Source organism: Dipteris shenzhenensis, chromosome 33, assembly GCF_047967505.1.
Source record: "Dipteris shenzhenensis isolate YYH24624 ecotype China chromosome 33, Dip_SZ_1.0, whole genome shotgun sequence".
In the NCBI taxonomy this organism is placed as follows: Eukaryota; Viridiplantae; Streptophyta; class Polypodiopsida; order Gleicheniales; family Dipteridaceae; genus Dipteris; species Dipteris shenzhenensis.
The window spans coordinates 4,465,722-4,491,984 of NC_141628.1; the positions used below are offsets into that span (position 1 = coordinate 4,465,722).

Consider the following 26,263-nt stretch of genomic DNA (forward strand, 5'->3'; position numbering starts at 1 on the left):
GGAGAGAAGAATGAACTTATAAATCAGAAAGAGACCTCATAGAACCATTCTCTCATGATATGAACCTTGAGAATGAAGAACAACATAACTCTCTTTCCAAATGGATGGCAATCTCTTCACTCAACTGAAGTGAACTGAATGAATGAAATCTCTCTCTCTCTCTCAATGAACTCTCAAAGGAGATGAACGGACGGAAATTCCTCTCACATGAACGAAAATCTTTCATCAACGGAATGGAAGATAGAAACCTCTCAATCTCTCAATCTCTCTCACACTCTTGGGAATCACAATGCCTCAGTAGAAGGCAAGGGAGCTCTGATACCATGACAAAATATGAAGAGGGGAGAGGAGAAGAGTGGAGATGAGGAGAGAGGGCACAGCTAGAGAGCACACCACAAATGACTAACTGTACACTAGATTTAGTTGAAAAAATAGAATATATACAAATGCTTTTAGGGTTAGGGTTAGGGGATCTAACCCTTTCCTTTATAGCACTCTATAAGGTTAGTACTATGCACATATGATCATGTGATGGTGCTATGCACACATGATCACATGATGTTGAGCGTGAACTCTCAACATGAGGCAGTTTTACCACTAGAGATAGAAATTCCAGCCTTGAGATTGGCACGAGAACAGAGAATTATAGAAGATGAACATGTAGGGGCCAAGTTGGTACAACTTGAGAAGCTAGATGAAACCCGACGCCTTGCACTACATCAAACAGAGATCCAAAAGAATCGACAAAAGTCCTGCTTGGATGCTAAATTTCGCAAGGGATGGGAAAGACACTTTGCTGAGGGGGATGTTGTGCTATGCTTTGATAACAGATTGGACCACCAAATGGATAAGAAGTTCCTGCCACTATGGACTGGTCCATACAAAGTCATCAAGGAACGTAGCAATGGGTCTGTACAAGTTCAGGAGCTGCATGAGCCATATGGCAAGAAGGTGATCAACAAGCATTGTCTCAAGCCCTTCTTTGTGCGTGATGATCTCAGGTATGGAAATGCTCTGCATTCCCTGCCTGGGGGGGGGAATTGTTATGGATAAATTTGACCAAAGTAAAAGGCATAAATATGTGTGTGTGCTTGTATGTGTGGCAATAGTATAATAAAATATGGTGTGCATAAGGCCGTGTGCATAAGGCCCAGGGTTGAGGTGGCATGGCATGACCATGTGCCACCCTTCCATGTAAGAGGACCCATAAGGTGTGTTGTACATAATCCATGGTAATAATAATATAAAATGATAAGGTGGCATGGGTCCTCCATGCACCACCCCTCCACCTAGGCGGTCCCATGCCTACATTTAGTGAGATGAGGCCCAAGGACCATGGGAGAAGTAATATAAAATAGGTGGAGATGGATATTATTCCCTCCATGTAGGATAGGCCCATGTGGGGGGGGTGTAGAAAGTCCAAGAATACAAGTTAAATAATGGGAAAGTAGGATGAGGTGGCAAGATTCCTTGTGCCAACCCTCCACTTGTCCTCCTAGATGTTTGAACGTATCATAAAATTGGGAAGAGACCAAGGGAGTATCTTAGACTTGGGATATGGGGGTTGATGTATGTGGAAAAATGAGGCAAAGGGTTGTTGCACACAATTGAGAGTGCGTAACTACCTAGCCCACATGGGACACTCTTCCACACACACCATGCATGTGGGAGGATGCATTTATTAGGAGAGACCCCCTCTCTTGGCTATAAAAGGAGGGGGCTATTCCTTGATGGAACACTCTCATTCTTGTAAAGCCACCTAGCTAGTACTTTGATTTCCCCCCCCATCTTTCTAATAAAGCATGACTCTCTTCCCTTGATGTCTCCATCTCTACATTCCACCTCCCATCATGTACATGCTCCTCTTCCCCCTCTTCCTTCCCCCTTGTGCCATAGTCCCTCTCTTCATTCCCACCCCTCTTAATATTTTTTTTCCCACCTATGTTAATGCTTCTTCCCTCACGTTCCCTTTTCCTCCATGGCCCTCGAGCATCACCATGCCTAGCGTCTAGCCTCATGCATTGAATTCTTTTCTAGTTAATAGCACACATGCACACACACACACACACACACACACACACACACACACACACACGTACACACACACACACACAGATATATATATCTCCGCGGTGGTTAATATATATAAAAATCCCTATGTTTAAAATAAGCAAACCACATTGTTGAAATAAATAAAGGTAGAGTATGGTGATTTGGTGTTGCATGATATCATGGAATAGACATATGAAGAAGGGGGAATATGTAAAAATGATATTGAACCTCATTGATTGTTATTGGTACATCTCTTAGGAAAAAATCCTTATTGAATATATTTTTTATATTAATTCATTCAAGAAACTGTAAAACATTCTTAGAAGAAGAATTATTATTACCACTACTAATTTCAATGAAATTGAGAATGGAGACGGAACTAGAAAAGAAAGAGAGGGGGTTTATTTATTGCTAAATTAAGTTGGTAAGTATGGGGAAATTCAGTAGTCTAAGTATAGAAGAGGGTTTGAGGGGGTCTTTTATTATAGACTTTTTTGAAAAAAAGAAAAGGGGGTCATGAACTTAGGAACTAAGTAATCATAATGTCAAAAATTATAAAGGGTTTTATTAACATGAAGGATTAATAAAAGTTTAATTTATTTACTTAGTAACATAAAGGATTTATAACCTTTATAAATATAGGAAATTCATGGGTGTAATGCCCATAAATATAGAGGGGGGGGGACAACTAGCAAGTGTAAATAAGTTTGTAAAAAAGGGGTAATTTTTTTGTATATATGTGCAAATAGGAAATATATTGCAAATAGGCAATATAGGAAATATATTTCAAATAGGAAATATATAAAAAAAGTTCCAATAATTAACTAGGACTAGGAATATACATAAATAGAGTTTGATAGGATGACAACTAGGGGAGTTTTTTCTAGTATATAAATATATTGTATGTGGGGGGGAAATGAGTATAGTTCATAATTGTATGTGTGTGTGTGTGTGTGTGTGTGTGTGTTTAGATTAAAAAGTCCCATCAATAATTGAGCCATACAATTAATTCCATCAATTGGATAAAAAGTAAAAAAAGGGAAACATATAAAGAAAAAATGTTTGAGACATCTAAGTTGAAAAATGCAACAACTAGAGTTTGCAAAATTTTCAATCAAAATTAAGAAATTTTAATAATATTGAGTTTGATAAACATAATATTGAAAAAAGATGTCGAATCCTCAGGTAGTCCAGGTTGCAAGGTCAAGGTCCACTTACCTACCACCATCTAAACAAACTAGGTATTAGAACATCATAGTTACATTTGGGTAGACAGGTAATGCCTGTTTTCCCCAGCTTGTTGTCGCTTTACCTAGGAATATAGACAACCATATGGATTCTTAGATAATTAAAAAAATTAAAGCCACAAGTGAAGTTTAAGTCACAAGTGGAGAAGGAGCAAATGAGTGCATGGGTCGATATGGGATTAGAGGAGGTATGGGACGATTAGTGAGCTTGGTGTGTGGAGTGGTTTAAAAAGAGAGTGTGAAGGGGAGATTTCATGGGGGTAAATGAAACAATAATTCATAGTTGGGGAAGTATACATGTGTGTGTGTGTGTGTGTAAAGAAATAATGTTTGTGTGTGTGAGATGCATTTACTAGTCAAATTTGTGTGTGTGTGTAAAGAAATAATGTTTGTGTGTGTGAGATGCATTTACTAATCAAATTTCTGTGTGTGTGTGTGTAAAGAAATAATGTTTGTGTGTGTGAGATGCATTTACTAATCAAATTTGTGTGTGTGTGTGTGTGTGTGTGCGTGCGTGTGTGTGTGTGTGTGTGGCCCACCTTTCAAGATTCTCAGATAAAAATGAGCTTTAAAGGAATGTCAAAAAATAGTAGGGGTTTACATTCTAAATAATTTCAAGAAAGTGAAAAAACATCCTAAGGGGGGTAATCCTCGTCCCTGAATGGTAATTAAGGGCCAACTAAATTACTTGGAATAAGCTAGGAGGGTAATCCACTCCCATGCAAGTTCAATTAGGGAAAAAATTAAAGTAGACAGGTGAAAATTTAGAAGCTTTAATTACAAAAAGAATCCATAAGGGGTACCCTTCAATAATATTGGGGGGTAATCCTCATGCAACAAAATTAAAACCCATATTTTTAAATAACCTCTAAAAACTAAGGGTGTTAGTAAGAAAAAGAAACCAAGGTTCTTGTTCTATAATTTAATTAATTAAAAGACGTAATCGAGAGAAACAATTGAAGAAAATATAAGCAATGTATTGTAGGAATAATTCAAGCAATTACACAATGAATAACCTTTAAATGAATACAAAAATGACAATTTTTTGCAAAATATTATGAATGTATGAAGGACACAAAAAAACTTAGGATGGGACAAGAAGGTTATAAAAGGGACCATTAATGAATAAAAATGTTAGATAATTATAAATAGAGAGACTTTGAGAAGTAAAATTAAAAAAAGGGGGCCCATAGAGGAACTAGAAATGATAAAGAATTACCTAGAAAAGGGTTCACTAGAATGAGGTAAAAAGTCACAAAATTTTTATTATCTAAGAAACATGTAAGCAAGCTAATATATATATATATATATATATATATATATAAAAGGTATGGGGCACGTGAAAGGTTTAGAAAAAATATTGCTTTAAAAGTATGTAAGAAAAAACTTCAAATGTAATACTTTAAATAGGCAAACCAAAGCAAGCAATTACTAAAGACAGCCATATTAATTTTATATATAATTGGGGAGATATATGGTGTTATATATATATATATATATAACCAAAACAGAAAAGAGTAAACTAGTGGAGCGTAAAGAAGAGGGATAATTAAACATAAATTGAAATTTATAGAGAGAAGAATTTCATAAAGAGCAACTTTATACATAAAGAGTGTAAAAGAGAGAAATTTAATACATAAATATTAATTTTATACAAAAGAGAGAAATTTTACATAGAGAAACAAGCTCTCCATTGACGAAGAGATATTCCACGATTGCTCAATTGCTTCATAGTTTGACAACGTTTAGAGCAATATTCACTCAGTTTTCATTTAAGAAGCTATTGATCTTGCTCAACTTAGTGCTCCCAAGTTGGGCCATCAACTATGTTGTAAATCATAAGTTGCAGTACTATATTTTTTGCAAGTCACCAACCAAGACGAGCTTGCTGGGGGCCGTTTTACAACAAGCCATCTTTATTTTTTTCAAAGGAAGAGCTCAACATTTATTCCACTGATTTGAGGTGTTACCAAGGTTATCAACATTGTCATATTATTCTTCCATTCTCTCTCATTGTGAGGGATGAGGCCTTTTCTGTTCTCCAATGGCTAGAACTAGATATCCATCACTATTTGGTTCCTATCTTTATCGTAAAAGGGCAAACAACTTCTTGCAATGGCCTTGTGGGTGTGATCTCCTACCTTGGGGAAGCTTATGGGAACGTGTAATTAGCATACTTATCTTATTAATCTCTTTGCCCAACCATCCTGTTTGTCATTTTTTGTTTTGCCTTAGCTTGAGGCTGGTTTTTGGCTTGCCCATAAGAAGACCTTAGTGAAGATGTGTGATAAGAAAGGAAAAATAGGTATTTTTTTAGATATTTCTTTTTATTTTAAGGTGATTAGTCCACCTATGATCCATTGAATTGTTTATTGGTTGTTGTAAGGGGATTTCAATGTATGCATTCATTGACTCCGTCTTCTTTGGCCTGCCCTCTCTCTCTCTCTCTCTCTCTCTCTCTCTCTCTCTCTCTCTCTCTCTCTCTCTCTCTCTCTCTCTCTCTCTCTCTCTCTCTCTCTCTCTCTCTCTCTCTCTCCCTCCCTCCCTCCCTTCCCCCCCTCCCCCCCTCCTCCCTCCCTCCCTCCCTCCCCTCCCCCCCCCTCCCCCTCCCCCTCCCCCTCCCTCCCTCCCTCCCTCCCTCCTTCCCTCCCTCCCTCCCCTCTCTCTCTCTCTTCTTCTTCTTCTTCTCTCTAGGTAGGCCACATGAATGAAATTCATCTTATTAGCCATGGAAAGGTACATGTCTTCTACACTTTATGACAACTCTTTGCATTTTATCAATAGGATCAGAAGCAACTCTTGTGGTGGTAGCAATATCACAGCACTATAGCAAAAGGTTTCTTTTTCCATCAACGGTGGGTTCGATGGAAAGCAGATCTACACTGTTGGATCTAAAAACTTTCATCGTAACTCGTGGTCCACTTTCTCACCGGCTCTTTTACACAAGTAACCGGCTAATATTAGAGAATGGAACTAGTGCCACTAACACTGCCACTGACACAAGAGCCACCTCTTCTCAACCTACCACACATCTCACTGACACTAACACAAGAGCCACCTCTTCTCAACCTACCATACATCTCACGAGATGCGTCTCTAGTCAGCCGTTGGATCAACTCTGCCTATGAGATCAAGCCGCCATGTGCATCTAAGCCCTCCAATCACACCCCTACATGTGGCTCATGGGCCCCACCTCCCCCCACTAAACGGTCGAGAATGTGACTCCGATTGTTGATTTTCAATCGAAAAGGTAGGTGATCGACTCCTGACCTACGGCCGGTTGTCTCGTCGGCTCCAGGGAATCAGAGCCAATTCCCTACACCATGTATATATAGTATTACTTTAGTAGTTGCTACACTACTTGTTAATTGGAGTTGGCTCATTGCTAAGGTGGCCATTTTCCACGCTTGTCTTTCTTCCAATAGTGATATATGCACTGACTCTAAATGTCTCATAGGCATATTCTTGGCTTCATTCACAATGTTAGCTTGCACCTTAGGTCAAGTTCACACCATGCACCTAAACATGGAGGAAGAAAGTAGAGAGGAGGATGGCTACTGGGTGGGGTGGTTCACACCTCCCAGTGGGCATGATATAATTAAAGGCTATCACATTACGACATGAAACGTTGCCAATGTAGTGGTGGCTAAAGGAATATTTCAAGACCATATGGTAGAGGCTCAACCCCCAATCAATGCATTGTGTGACCATTGCTTTTACTCGCTCGAGGAGTTGGGTGACCTACTTCACCGCCGGGAGACGATTTCGTTTCCTCCATGTCGAGGCCCACCATCTCACCAATTAGTCCAAGTAGACTAGGAACCTGTCCTCCAATTTTTCTCCATGTCTGAGCAGATGGTGTGAGCCCGCCCTTAGTTCCATTGGTTTTGGTATATAGGTTTTTAAATGGAGATGGATAGTGTTAGCAGTGAATCTAGTTTTGCACAATGATATTAGACGTGGTGATAGCTCACTCTATGGAGTGGAGTCACCATCATTTTATCTTCAAAATGCTTTTAACATATTCAACTTAATAGCCATACTAGGTCTTATGCTTCCAACAGAAGTGCTTATTGCAATCAAAAAGAGCTATCTTGGGCTTTTGTTTTTACATCACCTCTATGAGTGGTTGGGATTTATGCCCTTGCAAACCCACAAAGAGGAGAGATTAAAGTTTGCTTTTTTATTTGTTGGTTCCTGTAGTATTGGCCAAGCATAATGTTGGTTTGGTCATGGCCACTTTAGCAAGGAGTGTACCACTAAGAAGAAGATGGGAACTTCACATCTTCTTTACCAAATAAACTACTCTATTGATGTATTTTGCTTCACTTATTAGTATCATTTTTATTAGTAATACAATCTTATAGTAAGCCTTCTCGACAGCACCATGTCTCTTAGTAATGCAATCTTGTAATGAGGCTGATTGATAAAGGCTTTCCTTATTTTTCTGTATCACTTGACAAGAGACGTAATGCAATACTTCTCTCTTGTCATGTATTCAGGGAGGGCATTGAGATATTATCTTTAGGATGATTGGATGTTCTTAGATTGGATAAGATTTCATAGAGTTTAGTTGCCTACTTAATAGATGGAAGCTTTGGTGCGGAGCATCCAAGGGGTTTTCTAATGCAATCTACTTACATGTTGGCTTCTATCCTTGTGTGGTATCTCTGGCTTCTATCCTTGTGTGGTATCTCTTGCACCTTATCCTCATCTCGATTTACATGTGCACTAGCTCTCTCTCTCTCTCTCTCTCTCTCTCTCTCTCTCTCTCTCAATCCTAATTTGTACAATACAGTGATACAATAAACAGTTGTTTAGACTATCAACGCTCTGAATCCTTCTAAAATTTGAGTTTCAACACCCCATCTACACAAACAAGCAACAAAATGCATGACACATTGAACAACACAACTACTTATAAAGGAGAGAAGTGCAAGGTTGCACTCTCTTCTTCCTCTCGTGTTCAGTATCTACGTCCCTAATGGTTCAACCTCGATCTCACATATACTCAAACTTTGACATAGAATGTTATAGGAAATTCCACCAATTCTCAATCATAGCATTGAAGATGCAAGATTGCAATAACCACCATCAAATCAAAACATTCAATACACGAATAAAGTAAAGTGCATACTGTATCCAACTAAAGGAAAAGATATCATCATCCACGAAAAGTTGAAAGAGAGCTATGAGAGGGCCATTGTTGGAAAATGCAAGGTCGGAAGTGGCAAATCCAGAATGATGAATGAAAGAAAGAGAAAGCACAATGAGAGACAAAGAGAAAGAAATGAAAACGAAGCTATCGACCTACAACAAAATAAGCTAGGGCAAAAGGGGAGCAACACATAGTACATATAGATGAAGCATAATAAAACATGATCCCTAAGTCTTTCTCATTTTTGGCCATGGTAAGGGTCTATGGAAAGTGCCAGGTTTTTGGCTATCTATTTTCCTTTGTTTTTGGTCAAGCTGATTGTGTTAAAAAAAGATCTATTTGTGTTAGTTGTTAATGGGCATTAAAGGTTGTTTTTCTTTTGTACTACCTCAAGTACTCTTCCTTTCATTAAAGCAAGACCATAGTGGTTTTGCTACCTTGTTTTCCCACAAAAGGAGAGTGCTCTTAAGGTCAATGAGTTTTTGGGAAGAAAGGCATTGCAAATGAGGGTTGAAAATAACATAAAATATTTAAATGGGGAAGTTATTTTTTCCCATCAAAACCCTTTTTTGACTATGTCATTAGAGCGCATTATTGCTTTGCCTTTTGGCAAGCTCGAGTGATTTCAAGCTGTAAAACATGGCCGAGTCCCTTTTTTTTTTCCAACACACACCCTCCTACTCTCAAGCCCATGGTCTAGACCTCATCCCTTTTTTTTGTCCACACCTAATCCTTTTTTTTTTCCACACACATGCCAATGGTCTACTACGAGGGGCACATCCGCCTGAGCCTACACGACCACCTAGTAGCAAGGACTCATCCTTTAGGACTTCAGCAAAAGCAACCGCTCAAGTGGGTTCTTTCCCTATTTTCCCTATTTTTTCTACTAAATTTCCCTTTATTTTTAATCTATTTTTTCCATTTTCTCCCCCAAATTTTCTATTTTTTTCCTATTTTGTCTCTATCCACCCATACTTTATTCTTCTCTAATCCCAAAAAAAAACTTAGTTTTTCTTTCTAATAAACCACCTTTTTACTCACCTCTTTTTATCCTCTCTCTCTCCCTGCCCCTTTTTTTCCTGTTTTTTTCCTTTTTTCCCTATTTTTACCGTATTTTCTCCTATTTCCCTGTATTTTTTCTCCCAATTGACCCCTATTCACAGACAGAGTTGAGAAAGGGTGGTGGGAAGAGAGCACATAAAGAGTGTGTGTGTGTGTGAGGGGGCATAAAGTGGCGAGAGGAGTAAGGGAGCAAGGAATTAGGTAGTGGGAGAATTGAATAGATTTTTAGGAGATTCAAATCGCTTTTCAAGTTGATTTGGACTCAGTTTTAAAGTAGCAACATGGCCACAGTTAAAGCCATGATTTGCATTAATTTAAGTTCTTTTGATAAAAATGCCAATAATGGCGTTGAGGCAACTCTCTTCTATCAGTTCTCAATTTATGTCAAAAATGTTGAAGCATGATGATATTATTTTTCTTGCTAAGGTAAAAATACTTTGATGACAACAATGACAAAAGGTGCTTGGTTCGAAGCAAATGCCCTCAACTTAAAGGTGACGCAACCTAACAAGAAAAATGGAATGAGAAAGCCTATGCCATAAGATACATTATCTAATTTAATAAAACATGATTACATAAGAAGACCCAAGTGAAGGATGGCAAACATTGTTGAGCAAATGCAATAAAGAACACGTTACTGATTGTTTACATTTAATAAAAAGTTGAACTCATTAAGAAGCGTGGAAAGATCAAATAATAAGGTCAAAGATGTAGATGATGTGATTAAAGCCATTAGGTTATAAAACAGCAACAAGAACAATGTTATAAATGGTCTTGGAAAAAGAACATGACTAAATTGTTGTGGCAATTGTTACCAAAATAGCCGATTGAAATTTGAGAAATATGCTCGTGCAAGAGCTAATCAAAACAAGCAACACAACAAAGGGTGCAATCACCAACCCAAGAAAAGCCTTGTACAACCATCCTTTAGAGTACTTAAGTACATGTGATTATGGTTTCACACTAATAGTAAATCCCTTAGAAACTCTCATGGCAAACTAAAAAGGCAACATGTTGTAATCTTATCATCTACAAAAGTAAAATATAGAGGGTCTATTAACACACATGTCAAGTAATCTGATTTAGAGGGCTTTAACAGACCTTGAAGATATCCCATCATCCTTTATTTAAACGAAATGAACCTTACCCTATATTACCTTAATTAGCATTTCCCTAACTTAGGGCTTATGTACACATACTCAACTTGAAGATTAGTTTCTTTCTTGTTTGGTTTTGCCAAATGTATTGCTCACTAATACTATCTCATTTTCTTAACATCATATTACTTGTATCATTTAGCCAAGAAATTAATAAATATTTACATCAAAATTATTTTGGAAATGCATGTATGTAATATGAGTAACCTCAATGTAGCACTTAAAATTTTGGAATAACATAATCTCTAAACAATTTTACATTTGTATTTTACGAGAGCTATGAGCTATTTAAACCAAAAATATAACTTTATAGTGCACCATACCCATTCAAAGCACTCCGATGACCAATATAGGACAATTGTCACCATGGCAAGACTAGGTTTCAAATTCTTACCACAGAGGGCTTTGTATCACCAATGAAGCTAAAAACTTGAGTGGAACGCAATAGCTTCTGTACCTGAACGTGCATTGATTGTGCAAGGCTATTATTATAGGATTTTTGCTACTACCTCGAAGAAAAATATATAATAGTTACATCTCCCATATTGTTCCACTCTCTCTTCCCAATAGAATTTCTTGTTTCAACAACTTCAACTGAGTTCATAGGTAACATGTTACTCCTTGCTTTATTTAGTTGCACCTTGTACTACCTACTTGTGGCTTGCGAGCAATCAGCAAGAAAAACACCATTCACATTAGTCAAGTTGTGCATCGTCTTTTGAAAAACACCTTGTACTACCTACTTGTGGCTTGTGAGCAATCAGCAAGAAAACCACCATTCATATTAGTCAAGTTGTGCATCGTCTTTTCAAAATTTCAACGTCTATCCTTTCTCAATATAGAGACACTTGCCCTCCGGAAAGATTATTTTCATTGCAAAGCAATTTGCCAAAAAGAACCCTTCATTTTTATTAAAGAGAAACTTTCAATGAGAGATGAAACTCTTGAAAAGAAGGCCACGGAGTCAAAAAAGAGGCACATCTATTCTCAACACAGTAACAAGCTTAATAGTCCAAGCTACAAGTTCCTATGAAGATCAGAGCTTTTCACATAAGTGATCAAACAAAAACTCTATAAAATGAAGTTGAATAATTATGTTGGAGCACACATTCTTCATAGAGGTACACCTACACATATCATCGGCTCTGTGAAACAGATTCAACAACAATGAATGCTACTGTCGGTTGCAGTCTTCAGACATGGGATGCATCCTCTCTTAGCTCTCCTTCAGATACTTGTTTACATTGTTAAGATGTGCTATATCAAGCTAAGTGAGTAAAGACGCAAATGCCACGTCCCCTCTCCTGATCAGCTCATGATCAGGGCCAAAGGCCGGATGATGAACATATACAGAGAGGATTTCCTGAGATTGTTCTTACATGATCAGGGCCAATTATTTGGTCCATTTGGTAGAGTTCTTCAGTGTGGATATCACAACTGTGTAAGATCAGGTCTGAAAAACAAATTCAAGAGACATCCCGTGCAGAGATGAGTAAAGATGCATATCAATAAGGATACCATCCCTTGAGTCCCTAAGGGACAGATGAGGAAGCATAACTGTAAAGAATTCTCTATAAACATAGGCATTGTATATGAATTCAAGGTGACCACAGTTTCAGTGATTTGGAACCCCTACAAGCTTTTCCCTGTTGAGTACATCTTCACAGATTAGATTGCTAATTATATTACAATCTCACCCTTGTCATTAGGGTTTAGAATCATGCACGCTCTTATGATTCATATGACGGTCTTGACAAGCATCAGGAGGGCCTCCCATGAATCCACACCTTGTCATAATGAATCATGCTTGCACCATGTAGATGGGTCATGTCATCAGTTAATTTGAGCAAATATCATAATTTACACAACCATTTTAGGTCAACCAAATTTCTGAACTCTGACAGCATGTAACATTATTGTACAGCCCATTCTGGGAAAAACATTACTCAGGATTATGCATCCATTGAGACTAAACTCGATGATGATCCCTGCTCAGGGAGAAGCTGGTTCTTTTCTGTGCATCATGTGCTCCAAGTGCTTTGGAGTGCTAAGCGACCGTAGAATCCCTGCTGGAATCGTCTTGTTGAGATGTTGACAAACGTTCTAAAGTGGGGCTTCGATCCCACTAAGTGCCCGATACAGGTAACACACATATTAGTATGTTTACCATGATAACCTGAACAGAGCAGATATATTTAGTGAAACGATGTACACCCTCAAAGCTCTAAAACAAAATTTACCTCAATTTGGTCACGACTTCCCGAAACCTGCTGAGGCTGAGCAGATGAACAGTACGAGGGTGTCTGTAGTTGTAACTTAGTGTGTACTTGTTGTGATGCGTCATCATTATCACATGGCCGAGAAGAATTTACAACAAGATATTCATCAGGAAGATGAGATGAAGCCATGTTGGTTCCTCTTGCTCCTGCATGAGATTCCTGTAGGTTTTCTTTATTTGAACCGTGATTTTGTGGTGACATAAATGAGAAACCTGGAGGATAGGGTTGGTAATAGACCGCATTCTGTGAAAGAGCAGGTATGGAAGGATTCAATGAATTGGGTTGGATTTGTGAGGGATACCCAGATACTGGCTGCAACGAGGATGGAATTTGTCCAAGTGAATAATTATATGGATAGGGAAAATACGAGGTGTCCCTACCACCCTGCCGGTAATAAGCCTGCGCTGCTGGGTGCATTGCAATGGAACCTGGCAGAATAGGGACAGGAATATAAGGACCAGGAGCTACAAAGGGAACTGGCAGCTGCCCCAGGGCAAGCGAAGGCCGGGAGTTAGCATCACTAGAACCTTGTGGTGGTGCCGGAACAGGGTAAGGGAAAGCTCCAGCGCCCACCATGGTGACTGGATCCACTGTCATCCAAGAAAGCATTGCTTGCATTTGCTGCTGCATCTGACACTGAAGCCGCGCTACTCCAGCTTTAAGCATTAACTGTTCATCCTGGAGTTCCTTTTTCTCTTGAGTCAACTGTCCACAGTAATCAGAAAATCAGAGAATCTTTATTGTCTTCTTTTCACAGAATCACTAATTATTCACTCCTCGGGAAGATTTCAGGAGAACCCTTATTGAGTTTTCCTTTTCCCCTGACTTTACTGTCAATTAGCAAAAATCTCTAAGCTTCTGTTTCAATCAACAGCGAAAACAAATTTAGAAATAACTATTTTCTCTGAAAGGAAGCATCAATGTGTCGGAACGTAGCCTCTCTCTCCAACAGTATTTCTTCCACCCCAAGTAAATCTTAAGTGAACGTACATCACGAGATTCATCTGAAAGTAAGGCATGCTCTGCCCTCAAACGTTTGACTTCAGATGTCAGGTCCTTCACCGCTTGAATGGCATCCCCAAGAATCGTAGACTTATCATTTTTGGGCCGATTAGGTTCTGCCAGTGAAATAATTTCAAAGTGCATTCACATCAAAATGGCTGCTAGCATAAAAAATGCATGCTTGTTGAAATATGCACATGAAAAACAATGCAAGAGTTTCCCGACAAATTAACGCTGTTGGAAGTGAGGAAAAACAGAATAGTGAATATCAATTATTTATACTCTCCAAGGCTCTAAATAGATGAAAGACGTACCGAATACGTAACAATTAAATTAGAGTTAAGAGAGGTACACAAAAAATAATGGCACATATCATGAATACTTTGCTAACGTTGTCATCACTCAGAAACACTGCAGCCATGGTGTCTAATGTACCTGAGTAGGGTTCCACCTATCAATAAACTGCTAGAAAATCACAATTGTGGGGAGAATCCTGTAGCATTGCAAGCAAATCTGCAAGTCTTTCTTGATGTACAGCATGGGGACAGATGTACAGGAGAATGTTTCGGACAGAATCGCAAAGTTCACTCTACTGCCTCCTCATGTAATAACAAAGAATAACACGGTGCTTCACACCTTGACAGGAAATTTCATGAAGTCCCCTCAAACAAAACACACACGTGTCGAGAGGCTGCCCTGAGGTGGGAGCCCAGCTCTCAACCTTCAACAAAGATGCTTTCTTGTGGTCCTGAAAATTGGAAAACATTATCTAAATGCTTTCTTCTTGTAGTCCTTCTTGAAGTCCAGTTACTGTATTCTGAATGAAAATACAATGGAACCATGTGTGCTTACTGAATAGTAGAGAGGCACACAGATCTGAAAGAGAACTCAGATGTACAGCCAAAATGGAATGTATGCAAAAACTGCCGACAGATGTACCATCTTCAGTAAACAACCACTGAGGTAAGGTACCAAACCTTGGCTCCGATTGATGCACCCTCTGAAGTAAACGACTCCTCTTCTGCCCCATGCCTCTGTGTAGGCCTCAGTAACTGCTCAAGAATAGAGTCTCCCACAAAATCTGCTCTAGGGTTCCCTGCATACAAAGCTCCCTTCAACAGACCTCCTTATGCTCTCCTACAGGGTGTAGGTCTGCACCAAGCTATGCTGCAGAATCCAGATGACTGAGACTGTTGCTCCTGCAAGAACTGACGAATATCATGACTAGGGCTCCCTCTGCTCTTCACCCTCTAAGATGATTTGCAGGCTGAGCAGAAATGCCAAGACCCCCACTCCCGGACAGCCACCATGGCACCCAAACGTGCCCCTCGGGATACATTGCATGAACGTGATGAGGTTGCTCAGCATGAGCAATTGCCTTCCACAGTGGCTGCATCCACTGGTGGTACATCTCTATCCTGCATCTCGAGAAGCACAGGCAGCGCAGACATAGTTTTTGGATGCCCTTGCTTCTATGCTCCAGGGTGCTTTCCACCAAATGGGATAGGAGTTCAGCCAGCAGCTTACCACGGCCATGGCCATGCAGGATACGGCTCTTGCCCAGATGGGACAGCAGCTCGAGCAGTAGATCGGTCAGGCTATGCAGGACAAGGGCAAGCAGCCCGCACCCCAATAAGGGGACCACTCAGACAGTCACGATGTTTTTTCTGCTCCACGTAGGAGTTTTATGGCAGATGCCCGCCGTGCCTATGAGCATCATTCTTCTAGACCGTTGCATGTGGGGATTATTTGGACTTGGATGATGCATTCTCACTACCACAGAGCACCTTCTTTCAGGATGTCAGGCCATCCTTTGGCTCACAGTTTTCTGCATCTATGCAGACTGAGCCGTCTCTTTTAGATCGACCAATTGGTGCATCTGGCTAGTGCCCCTTTCACAGCACCAGCAAGTATGCCTGGAGCTGGTTTTGGTTTATATGGCAGCCCACACCCCTGGGAGAATTGTCAATCCTCTTTCAGGCCTTTGGCATGCCATCATTTCAGAGAGATGCATTTGGCAGTGAGACCCAGCCAGGGGTTCATGCAATAATCGCTCCGCCAATGAGCACATACAGCCAGACCACAGCCAGTGCATCAAATGGCAACAACTACTACGCAGCAGGGGGTTACTGGTGGGCAATAGGACACTTTTTATGAGATTCTGGCAAATTCCTTGCATTCATATAAAGCCCTACCTGAGGCCATCAAACTTGAGATGTCTTTCTCCGATTTTGTGAACCCCAAGCGTGATGATGCCCGCACTTCTGTAGGTTACGCACACATGAATTATGTAGCCAAGGATGTCAAGGACAAACTCACAGTGCATAAGTTCAAAGGGAACACTCGCACACCTAATGAGCTGGAGGAGTGGTTTGCGCAGCTGGAAGATTATTTCTGCTTCTACCCAAAGCACGATGACGACTGCATAATCTTTACGGGTATGCACATGCAGGACTATGCACATACTTGGTGGTGGTATATGAGGGATTCACCTCAAAAGGCCAACCACATGGAGGGGTTTAAAGAAATGATGGTTACTACCTTCGTATCCCCACTCATCTTGGCTCAATTCTATGCATTGCCACAGACTGGTACAGTCCAAGAGTATTTGCACCGCTTTTGGAGACGTTCCTTGTTTGTACAGGACGTATCTGAGAAAGGGAAGTTGTTGCATTTCATCCACGGATTGAGTCCTTCCCTGGCTGTAGATGTGAAGACACATAACCCTCAAACAATTGAGCGTGCAGCCCAATTGGCAAAGGTGTTTGAGCCCAAATATGCCAACAAGTACAAGATGGCAGCGGGTAGCGCATAAGGTAATGCAAATAAGGCTAAGAAGAAACCTAAGGTGATTGATTGGCATGATAGGAAATCAGCAGCAGCACCATTTCCGAGGTTTCCCACTGTTACAGGCAGCAAGATGCCATATGCTAAGCCATATGGGTCATCTAATGCTAAGCGAAGTGCTGGAAATGAAAAATCAGAATTTAAACAACATACCAGGGCTATTATGGACAGCAGAAAGCGGGCAAACTTATGCATTAAGTGTGGTGAAAAATGGACTCCTGAGCATTGTGAAGTTTGCAAAATGCGTAGCAGTGGCACTGCAAAACTCAGCATGATTATTGAGATATCTGATGATGAGGATTTAATGGATGCTTCTAAGACCTTGGATGCCATGATTCAGAGGGTGCACATGATGTAGAAGAAGTTCCAGATACTGGAGCCACGAAGAAGATTGATTTCCCCTTTCATCCCAATGGTGCTATTGAACATAATACGCATGGTATACAATCCAATCACACTCAACCCACCTATGGCATGCGAGGCCGTTAGCCTACAAACTTTCATGTGGAGCATTAGGTTGCTATGCCTTTTCATGCACGAGAGGATGCAAATGGAAATGCTCCTCTGGACGAGGAGGAGATCTATTGGGATACGCAGCGAGTAATTTATGCTCTCTTTTCATGCCTTGATGGGTGCCAAAAGTGCTGAAACTATCAGATTGAAAGGGCAAATTAATGGCAAGACTGTTCACATGCTTGTGGATAGCGGTAGCACTCTATAGTTTCATCAATTCTAAGACCAAATATAGAAGGTGGGACTGATTGCTACTGAAATTGATCATGGGCTGAGAGTAGAGGTGGCAAATGGACAGCATTTCATCAGTAAATTTTGTTGCCAAGATGCAAGGATCAAGCTCTTTGAGGATTATGAATTTGTTGGGATCTCTTGGCACTGGACATGGGCCCAATAGATATTGTCCTGAGCTGCGATTGGTTTAAATCTTTGGGTGAAATCAGCATGGATTTAAATGCCCTATCACTCAGCTTTGTCCACAAGGTAGAACTGTAGCATTGCCACTGCTAAATTGCAGGTCATTTCAGCAAGGCAGTTGGCCAGAGAGCTCAGGAAGGAGCATGCCCTCTATGCATTGAATGTGTCAGTATCTGACAGGGGTCGCATTTCCCATGTTGAGGATTGTGATATGCAGCAGCTGCTCTCGGAGTTTGCTGATGTATATGCTGCCATCCCAATTGCCTCCCAACTTCCAAGAGGGATGTGGATCATGCCATTGTTCTAGAGCTTGGCAGTAAGCCCATAAACAAAGCCCCGTACCGTTTTTCTAAGGTTGAGCGCGAGGAAGCGGCCGTACAGGTGCGGGAATCGCTTGAGAAAAACTTCATCTCTCATAGCACTTCTCCTTTTGCCTCCCTGGTGCTTCTGGTAAAGAAGAAAGATGGATCGTACCACATGTGCATTGATTACAGATCTAAACAAGGCCACTATCAAGAACAGGTTTCCAATCCCCAGGATAGATGACCTCTTGGATGAACTCAAGGATGCTCAATTTTTCACAAAGATAGATTTGAGGTCTATTCAAGGTGATGCCTTTTGGATTGACTAATGCACCGGCCACCTTCCAGGTGCTGATGAACAAGATATTGCAGCCACTTCTTTTCAAATGCGTGCTGGTTTTCTTTGACGAAATCCTACATTTAAGCATGTGAAGCAGGTGCTGGAAAATTTGAGGATGCATCAGCATATTGTGAGTAGACATGGCATTCGGGTGGATCCCGCAAAGGTGAAATGCATCAAAGATTGGCCACAGCCACAAAACCCCACCTAGTTGAGAGGATTTTTGGGTCTTGCTTCCTTCTACAGGCGCTTTATTCGCAAATTTGCCAAGAGGGCTGCTCGTCTTGCTGACCTCTTGAAGAAGGATGCTTTTCGGTGGTCAAAGGAAGCACAATGCAGCTTTGAAGACCTGAAATTTGCTCTCACTCATGCACCTGTCTTGGTATGGCCTGATTTTCCACGTCCTTTCATTGTGGAGGTAGATGCCAGTGGCAAAGGATTGGGGGCTGTTTTGAGGCTAGGAACACGGGGTAATAGCCTTTGAAAGCAGGAAATTTGATGCCAAAGAACTCAATTACCATGTTTATGATTAGGAGATGTTAGCTATCTTGCATGCTTTCAAGAAATGGCACCACTATCTGTACGAGAGTAAAATTAAGGTGAAAACAGATCATAGGACACTCAGATTCTTCCTCATCCAGCCAAATTTGTCATATAGGCAGAAGAGGTGGTTGGCTGCAGTCCAATCCTATGATTTTAACATTGAGTACAGAAAAGGGAAGGAAAATGTGATTGCAGATGCCTTGTCCAGGATGTGGGCTTGGAATTTGTCTGCTATCTCTACCATATACCAGGACTGGATTCATGGCATTCAAGAAGAGTATATGCAGAATTCTAAGGCAGCTCTGATATTTTCAGATTTGCAGAAGCCTTCTAGTCAGGGTCATCCCGAATTCAAATTGCATAATGGGTTGTTGTGGTGCTAGGCGAGGATTTATTTAGTGCCAGACTCAAAATATAGACAATTGGTTTTGCAAGACATGCACTCCTCTCCCATGGCTGGACATGCAGGTGTCACTAAAACATATGAAAGAATCAAGCAGAGCTTTACATGGGAAGGCATGTGGAGGGATATGGTTAAATACGTGGCTGAATGCTTGCCTTGCCAACAGAATAAAGTGTACAGCAGATTACCCGTAGGTATCTTGCAGCCATTACCCATTCCAGAGGGCAAATGGACGCACATAGCAATGGATTTCATCACAGGATTGCCTTCTACAGAGAGGGGATGGGACAGCATCTTTGTTGTGGTGGATAAATGACAAAACAGGCCCATTTCATACCCGGTATTCAGCATCACAGGTTGCTTGGCAATTCATTGAGCATGTCTTTAAGCATCATGATTTCCCTCAGGAAATTGTTAGTGACAAAGATGGAAATTTTATGGGTCACTTTTGGCAAGCGTTATTTACAGCAGTGGGTACTTTACTCACACCTAGCACTATTTACCATCTTGAGACGGAAAGGGTGAACAAATGGGTGGAGGAATATTTGAGGCACTAGTCACCTTTATCGGGATGAACTTCCCTGCATGGTAGCTCACAGTGCGCCTATACCTCATGGAGAAGGGGATTCGGCCTATCATTTAGTGGAAAGACAAGCCCTTGGAATTCTAGGCAGGGCTCTTAGAGCCAGCTATAATCAACACTTGGATCTGGCAGCAAGCACAGTAGAAAACTAGGTAGCCATCGAAACACTGTTTGGTGCTCATCTAAAAAATTCCAAGGTACTTTTGAAGCAATAATTTTTTAATCTAAAGATGCACGACACTATAAAGCTTGGTGAGCATATGAGCAGGATGCGAGCAATTCTACAACAGCTACTTGATACCGAGGTAGAAGTTGAAGACGATGACAAAGCTGTGCTATCTAGCCTCTCTTCTTCGTACAATGAGATCGTGAAGATACTACGTGTGAGTGGTGACCTATCTTTGCATGAGATGATCGCAACTCTTTTGGATGACAAGAGACAACAGAAGCTTGAAGATGGATATGGTGAAAATGCATATGGGTTGAAAAAGGTAAGCAGGTTAAGAAACCTCGCTTGAAGTGTCCATAAGGAGGATTATTGCTTCCGGACGAAGGAGGCTTTGGCTGTGCAAAACAAGGAGGTCGTGACCTACCAGCAAGGAAAGTGTTTGTCCAGTTGTAGAAGAGATGACAGGCCTATGCATCCTTGATGGCGCCAACTATGATGAATATACATTCTAAGCGTGCATGCTGCAGCAGCAGCAAGTAGATAGGAAGAGTCGAGTCAATAATGTGATCCATTTGTAAGCCAAAAATAACCCGTAGGGTTGAGGCGAGGTTCGTGATCATTGTCACATGAAGTCGTATGAGTCATCTGTCAAAGAGGCGTATAAATACATCGAGCTGTTCATTGATCAATAGCTGTCGTTTGGCAGGGAATTTCGGTCAACTGTATGTTTGGGTTTGGGCAGAATGCCTTCTTTAATCCTCATTTTAATGTGAGAGATGTGTTTGGCATTTCAGCCCATATTGCATCCTTTTGTCAGCTTCGGTTCATGATCCTTTTGTTTGGATCCTCTGCAATTTTGTTGACAGGTGAATTCTCATACAGTTGGTTATTTTACCCATCCTCAGCTTGAGGGGGGTGTTGGAACCAAGCCTTGATGGGTAAGGATTAAGGGGGGTTGGCGGAACAATTCCCATGTGGCAATAATTTATGAGTGCATGCAGCTCTGAAAGCTCTTCAGCATGGCGCAGTCGTGAATTAGCCGAGATCAGAGGCGAGGTCAGAGGAATCACCAGAGGCGGTTTTGGGACTGATGAAGGCAGCTTGATCCCTGGTGGTATCGCTCCAGCTTCTCCATCTATTTCAATGATGGCCCGATGTCTAGAGCCCACTCACTCTCTCGAGAAGTCGTCTTTTCATTCTTGCAGTTCATGAATATAGCTCGTCTTCTTGGTGTCTAATCTTTTATGTACTGTTGCAGTAGATCGTAGTAGATGTAGTCAAAGAGGTTTCATCACACTCCACAGTTCTTGTGTTTTGAGTGCATTATTCTATCAATTCAGATAGTAGTGAGCATGAATTAGGCTATCTCCCTGTTACAGTAGCCATACCACCTGCAGTACCCTCTGTATCTGCTGTACCTGCATTCGTTATCCCAGCCCTTTCACCCTTTCCATGGGCTCATGGCTAGTAGGCTCCAAACAGCCCCAAACACTGCCCACACAGTGGGCTGGATGTCAAGCCATTAGGGCGGACTTTGGTGGCCTCATGGGCTGCCCTAAATTTAATCTAACAAGGAAGTCTATGTTCTGTCCATGTGACAGCCAATCTGCTGCCCACATGGCAGCCCTAAACATTCCTCTTTATCACATCCTACACTGTCAGTCAGCCTACACTGCACGTCATCCTCCTCATATGGGAGCTCACGAGTGGGGAGCTGACCCTAATATCCAACAGCATGTCTGCAGAAGCGTTTTGCGCAAAACAACCTTCCCTAATAATTCAATTTTTCTGCAGAATTAGATGGACAAAACATGCTTGCACAGATATATCTAGCAGCCTGGTGCTCTCATAAAACATTGAATAATACAACCATAAACTTCATTACAAGCTGCTCCCCTGAAGAAAGCTGCTTTCGTAAACCAAGGGACCATCATCCATCAGTCATAACAGAGTATGCTGTACCTAGTAAGGGAAAGTTCTTTAAATTTTACCTCAGGAGAAGGAAAATACCATAAATGTAGCTTACCAAGAGCACCAGCGAGCTCAAGAAGTTGTTCATTCAAGCGATCTCTTCTAAGCTTCTCACGGTCTGCCTTGTGCAATTTTCTAGCAGTGACAGAATCCCTAACCTCGCAGCCAGCACTGTAGCCAAAAATGTAAGGCATCATGTCATTAGTCCTAACGTAAAAAAGGAAAGAGACTAGAAGTTTGAGCACAAAACTCAACTGACCATTGACAACAGATCAAGTATAATAACTCCAAGAAAAGCATACAGTTTGGAATGAAAGGGAGAAGTGCTTAATCTAATGAGCTTCATGTTAAAATTTACATGATTGTACGAGGTTAGATTTCAAAATTATGTGCAAAATCAAAATAAGTTAAATTACCTACTCATGCTAAAATAAACTGCAGATCAATTGAACAACAAGTTGAGACAAAAAGATTGGTTCAAATCGCACTCAACGGTCTCAAGAAAGAGCACAATCAGGTTGTCATAGCTTTTTATGTTATTTGTTGATGAATTTACTCTTGAAAAACTTTGGCATGCTTTAACTCAAGAAAAATTGGTACAAGGTAAGCCACTCTCACATGATCCTCAATAGTAGAAGATGAGGGCTTGATGATGTTGACAGTCTTTCTCCCTTGGTCACTTGGTACTTAGTTGTATAGCCTTTTACATGCTCTACGTGCTTGTTGTATAGCCTATTACATGCTCTACGTGCTAAGTGCTACTAAGATTGCAAAGGGAAAGTGTGGGAACCAAGGATCAATGTACCACAAAAGTTGCTGTAACACGCTCATAGACTATGGAGACGTTACACTGAATGAACTTTAGTATCCATTGAGGCCGAGGCTTAGGGCTCAGTCAGATTGAGGGTTAGGAATAACCTAAGCAAGGATGAAGCTAGTGTGGATGAGGTTTGGATGCTGTGGAAAGAGAATGCTAGAAAAAGCCAAGCCAATCCAGGAAGAGCAGTCTATTTATTAAAAAGCAGGCTATTTTATAATAAGAATTTGAAGCTAGAGCCAGATTCATAAATGCAAACTGTCAAACATAATAGGGCAGCATACGCCTGACTACACTAGAGTGGAATGAGGTCCCATCAATCACTCCAACTCAGAGATCTCGCTCACTCTCTTGTGCACACAAACAATAGATAAGAAGCGCACACAAATCTGGAATAGATTAAAATGGGCAGAAAATTAACTTCATTTCCATGCTCTACAACTCATGAATTGGTCTAGTACAAACGTGGCACTGTAAAACTCCACATGAGGGAAGTAGTGGACTGCTCTACCATCAGCAAAGTGGCTTGACAAACTGAGCTACAACTGGGCACCTGCTTACACTCCTCTATGCTGCATGCCTTTGCAAAGGCTTCCACTGGCTTCAGGAGAATGAGCCCCATGGGTTCCTTTATAAAGGGAGAGCTGGCTGCCTTCCCCCCCTTCAGACTAGGCCTATTGGCTAGCCAACCACACCCCACATTGGCCCAACCTACCAGCTCTCAACTAACCTCAAGAAGTGGGCCAATCTTGGGTGTGTTGCATTGCAAGGAAATCCCAAGCTTCCACAGTGGAAGGCCAAGGTGGAAAAAGAGCCAGGAAAGAAATTGAAGATGTTTCGTAATAGAGGAGAGGAATTTACTTCAGGGACTTACAATGCCCACTCCTCCTCGCAAAAGCCTTATCCCTGGGCATCGGCCGAAAGGCGGGAGTGTTTCTGCAAGGCATGGCCTGCAGCAGGTGTTTACATTTTCCCTCCGTGAGGGATTCGCTGGTTGTATAGTCCCCCCCCTGGGGGTTAGCCCCTGTCCCTGAGATACCCTAGGCAGTGAGCTGGGTTCCAGGGCTTTCATCATGTCTTTCTTTCCCTTGTCCTCCTGGGGTGTTTGCGTCTGCTTTGCTTTGGTGCGCTCTTTATTAGATTGTTGAGCTATCTCCAGGCCCTTTGCATCAATTCGACTAGCAAATTCGAATAGGATTGCAATGAAAGGCCCAATCTTTGAATGTGTGTTCAAGGCGCTTTAGTCTTTCTTGGCAATTTCACTTGTCAGTCGAGAGTGTAGGAGATGAGCCCACGAAATTTTGGTCCCCTTCTCAGCTGCACTGAGGGTGGCGTAGGAGTCTCTTCTCATCATGTTGTTCTTGACGAATAGCTGCATCCGCTCAAGATACCACACCAATTGTTGGCGTCTCCTCAAATCTTGGACGTTGTTGATGAAGAAGTAGTTTTTCTGCGTTTCTGGGGGGCCGAACTCCTCCTGCATGTCAGAGTCCACGTCTTTTTTGTAGACTATCTCCTCATTTATAATTGGGAGCTGAAAAACCTGTGCAATAATCTCCGGGGAAAGCATGAGATTGCCAGTGAGCATACCTCCACTCCGTTGGATTCTTTTGTACGGTGTGAGAGACTGTGGGGAAGCTTTCCAAGATGCCCAGGGAAGACTTGCATACTGCAATAAGCCAATCTTTTTCAGCCACTTCTGATGCTTTGACAAGTCCAAGGACACCTTAAAATTGGCGAAGCTTGCTATGAGCATTGGTTTTTTTTGGGGTGGGAGAGGCGGCTCGTCATTGGATTCAGTCTCCTTCGGATCGGGTATGTCGACGAGAATATACACAGTGAGATATGCAACCAATAGCATGTAGAAATATGGCCAACAATAGGACGAAAAAACTAACCTTACAACATACACCACGTGGACAGTGGGTGCTGCTCCACTGGTGTCAGATCTAAGGTCTCAAGTTGTTCCTTGGTAATGTGTGCCTCTCTGATGAGGTCTTCAGTGTCTTTGGTAGGAGGACAAAATGTCTATCGTCCCTCTTGCTGTTGATTGTGTTATGTTTCGTTGGAAGAGCACTACACAGCACTAAGAGCTGCTGGAATCAACTGCCTAGAGCCCCCCAAGTGGAGCTGAGGGCTGAGCCCTCTCCTATATAAGCCCCTTCCCTCGTGGCCTGGGTTGCTATCCCACTTAACAGCTTCTTGTCAGGGCCTTTTCTAGCATCCCACACACATCCATGCAAGGTTGGGCATCCCATCAACTTTGCCATGACAAGGCCAGGACAATTCAAAAGGGACCTATTCCAGACCACTAATAGGGCACAGATTGTCACTCTTCAGAATGAGTTATTCGCATGAACGATGGATTAGGGGGAAGCTCTCAACAGCCACTTAGTGAGGTTGAAAGCTGTAAAAGATCGATTGGAGATCAAAAGGTGGGATGGCAATGAATTGGCCATTTTCATGGTCACTAAACATTCCACGGCGCTATAATTGGTTATTGACAACCTTGACAGCTGAAGAGAGTCAAAGTTGACTCAGGTTCGAGGATCTTAGTCTCTTGTTGCTTTAGGAAGAGGTTCGAGAAAAGTTGTTTGAAGGAGTTGTTGGCAATAAGGACCTTGCTTGAAGGATTAGAAGCCCTCACACCTTAGGTTCGGCATCCATACATTAGGCACGACGTTCTTCATAGTTGCATGCCCAGCCACTAACATTGCAGGAGAAATCCGGTTGAAACGCACAGCTTAACTGACGATGGTCTTCAAGGTGAATTCTTCATCGTGAATTACACGTTCCACTCAGCAGGCACAGTTTCATGAAGAGCTGCTAGAAAATTGGCAAGGATAGCTCGACGCAAGAGAGAGGGACTACGGAGAGTCGATGAAATGCGACAATGCGAGAGAGATGAGATTAAGAGGTCGTTACCTAGTACCTCCGAAACGAATGTTTTGCTGCAAGGCATGGCAAAAAGTATCACAAGCGCATAATTCCGGAGGGTCATTCTGGGAGGTGACACAGCGAAGGGGTGGAGGAATGGGTCTGAGCAGGTGAGGGGTGCGAGGCTTGGTAGAGCTGGAGCTGGAAGCAGCCATAGGAAGGACTACAAGGAGCGATGGCGATGAGGCAAATTGAAGAAGGCGGCCATTCAATTCACAATTATAATGAAAATGAAAATGAAGAAGATCTCAAACACTCGAGAGCACGCAACTCCCACGCGCTTTGCCCTCCCCCTTTACATTGGCCTTTTTTTTTAAATTATGTGTGTGTCCCCGGGGTCTCTCTCTTGTTTTCCATCACCACCCTTTGGTGAGTGTGGGGTGTGTGCGCGCTCAATCACGAGACAAGGCGCCCTTGGGGGTGTGTGCGCTTGTCACCAAACAAGGCGCTTGTGCCTGCTACAA

The 26,263-nt window shown here is 41.7% G+C and overlaps 1 protein-coding gene across 3 annotated transcripts; it reads right to left on the reverse strand.

The window, feature by feature from the left end:
• Positions 1-11,800: 11,800 nt before the first annotated feature.
• Positions 11,801-26,052, reverse strand: LOC147879563 (uncharacterized). Of its 3 annotated transcripts, XM_087371369.1 has the most exons (6): positions 25,788-26,052; positions 22,101-22,216; positions 13,946-14,073; positions 13,483-13,660; positions 12,917-13,383; positions 11,801-12,801 (listed from the first exon to the last, which is right to left on the reverse strand). In XM_087371369.1, exons 1-6 carry the CDS (start codon positions 25,952-25,954, stop codon positions 12,724-12,726), a joined length of 1,134 nt encoding a protein of 377 aa, XP_087227495.1. In that variant the 5' UTR covers positions 25,955-26,052; the 3' UTR covers positions 11,801-12,723. The 3 variants fall into 3 exon arrangements, with proteins under 3 accessions (XP_087227495.1, XP_087227494.1, XP_087227496.1); XM_087371368.1 differs by having other exon boundaries at positions 12,917-13,660; XM_087371370.1 differs by lacking the exon at positions 25,788-26,052 and adding an exon at positions 25,512-25,583 and having other exon boundaries at positions 12,917-13,660.
• Between the last annotated feature and the right edge of the window lie 211 nt (positions 26,053-26,263).

What these genes read in the sequence shown, in the direction of transcription:
- LOC147879563 (XM_087371368.1), bottom strand. Translation starts at nt 25,954, where the DNA reads ATGGCTGCTTCCAGCTCCAGCTCTACCAAGCCTCGCACCCCTCACCTG. An exon ending in TGAGCTCGCTGGTGCTCTTG is followed by an intron (nt 14,074 to 22,100) that starts GTAAGCTACATT and finishes TTTCACTGGCAG; the next exon opens with AACCTAATCGGCCCAAAAAT. An exon ending in GAAGTCGTGACCAAATTGAG is followed by an intron (nt 12,802 to 12,916) that starts GTAAATTTTGTT and finishes TCGGGCACTTAG; the next exon opens with TGGGATCGAAGCCCCACTTT.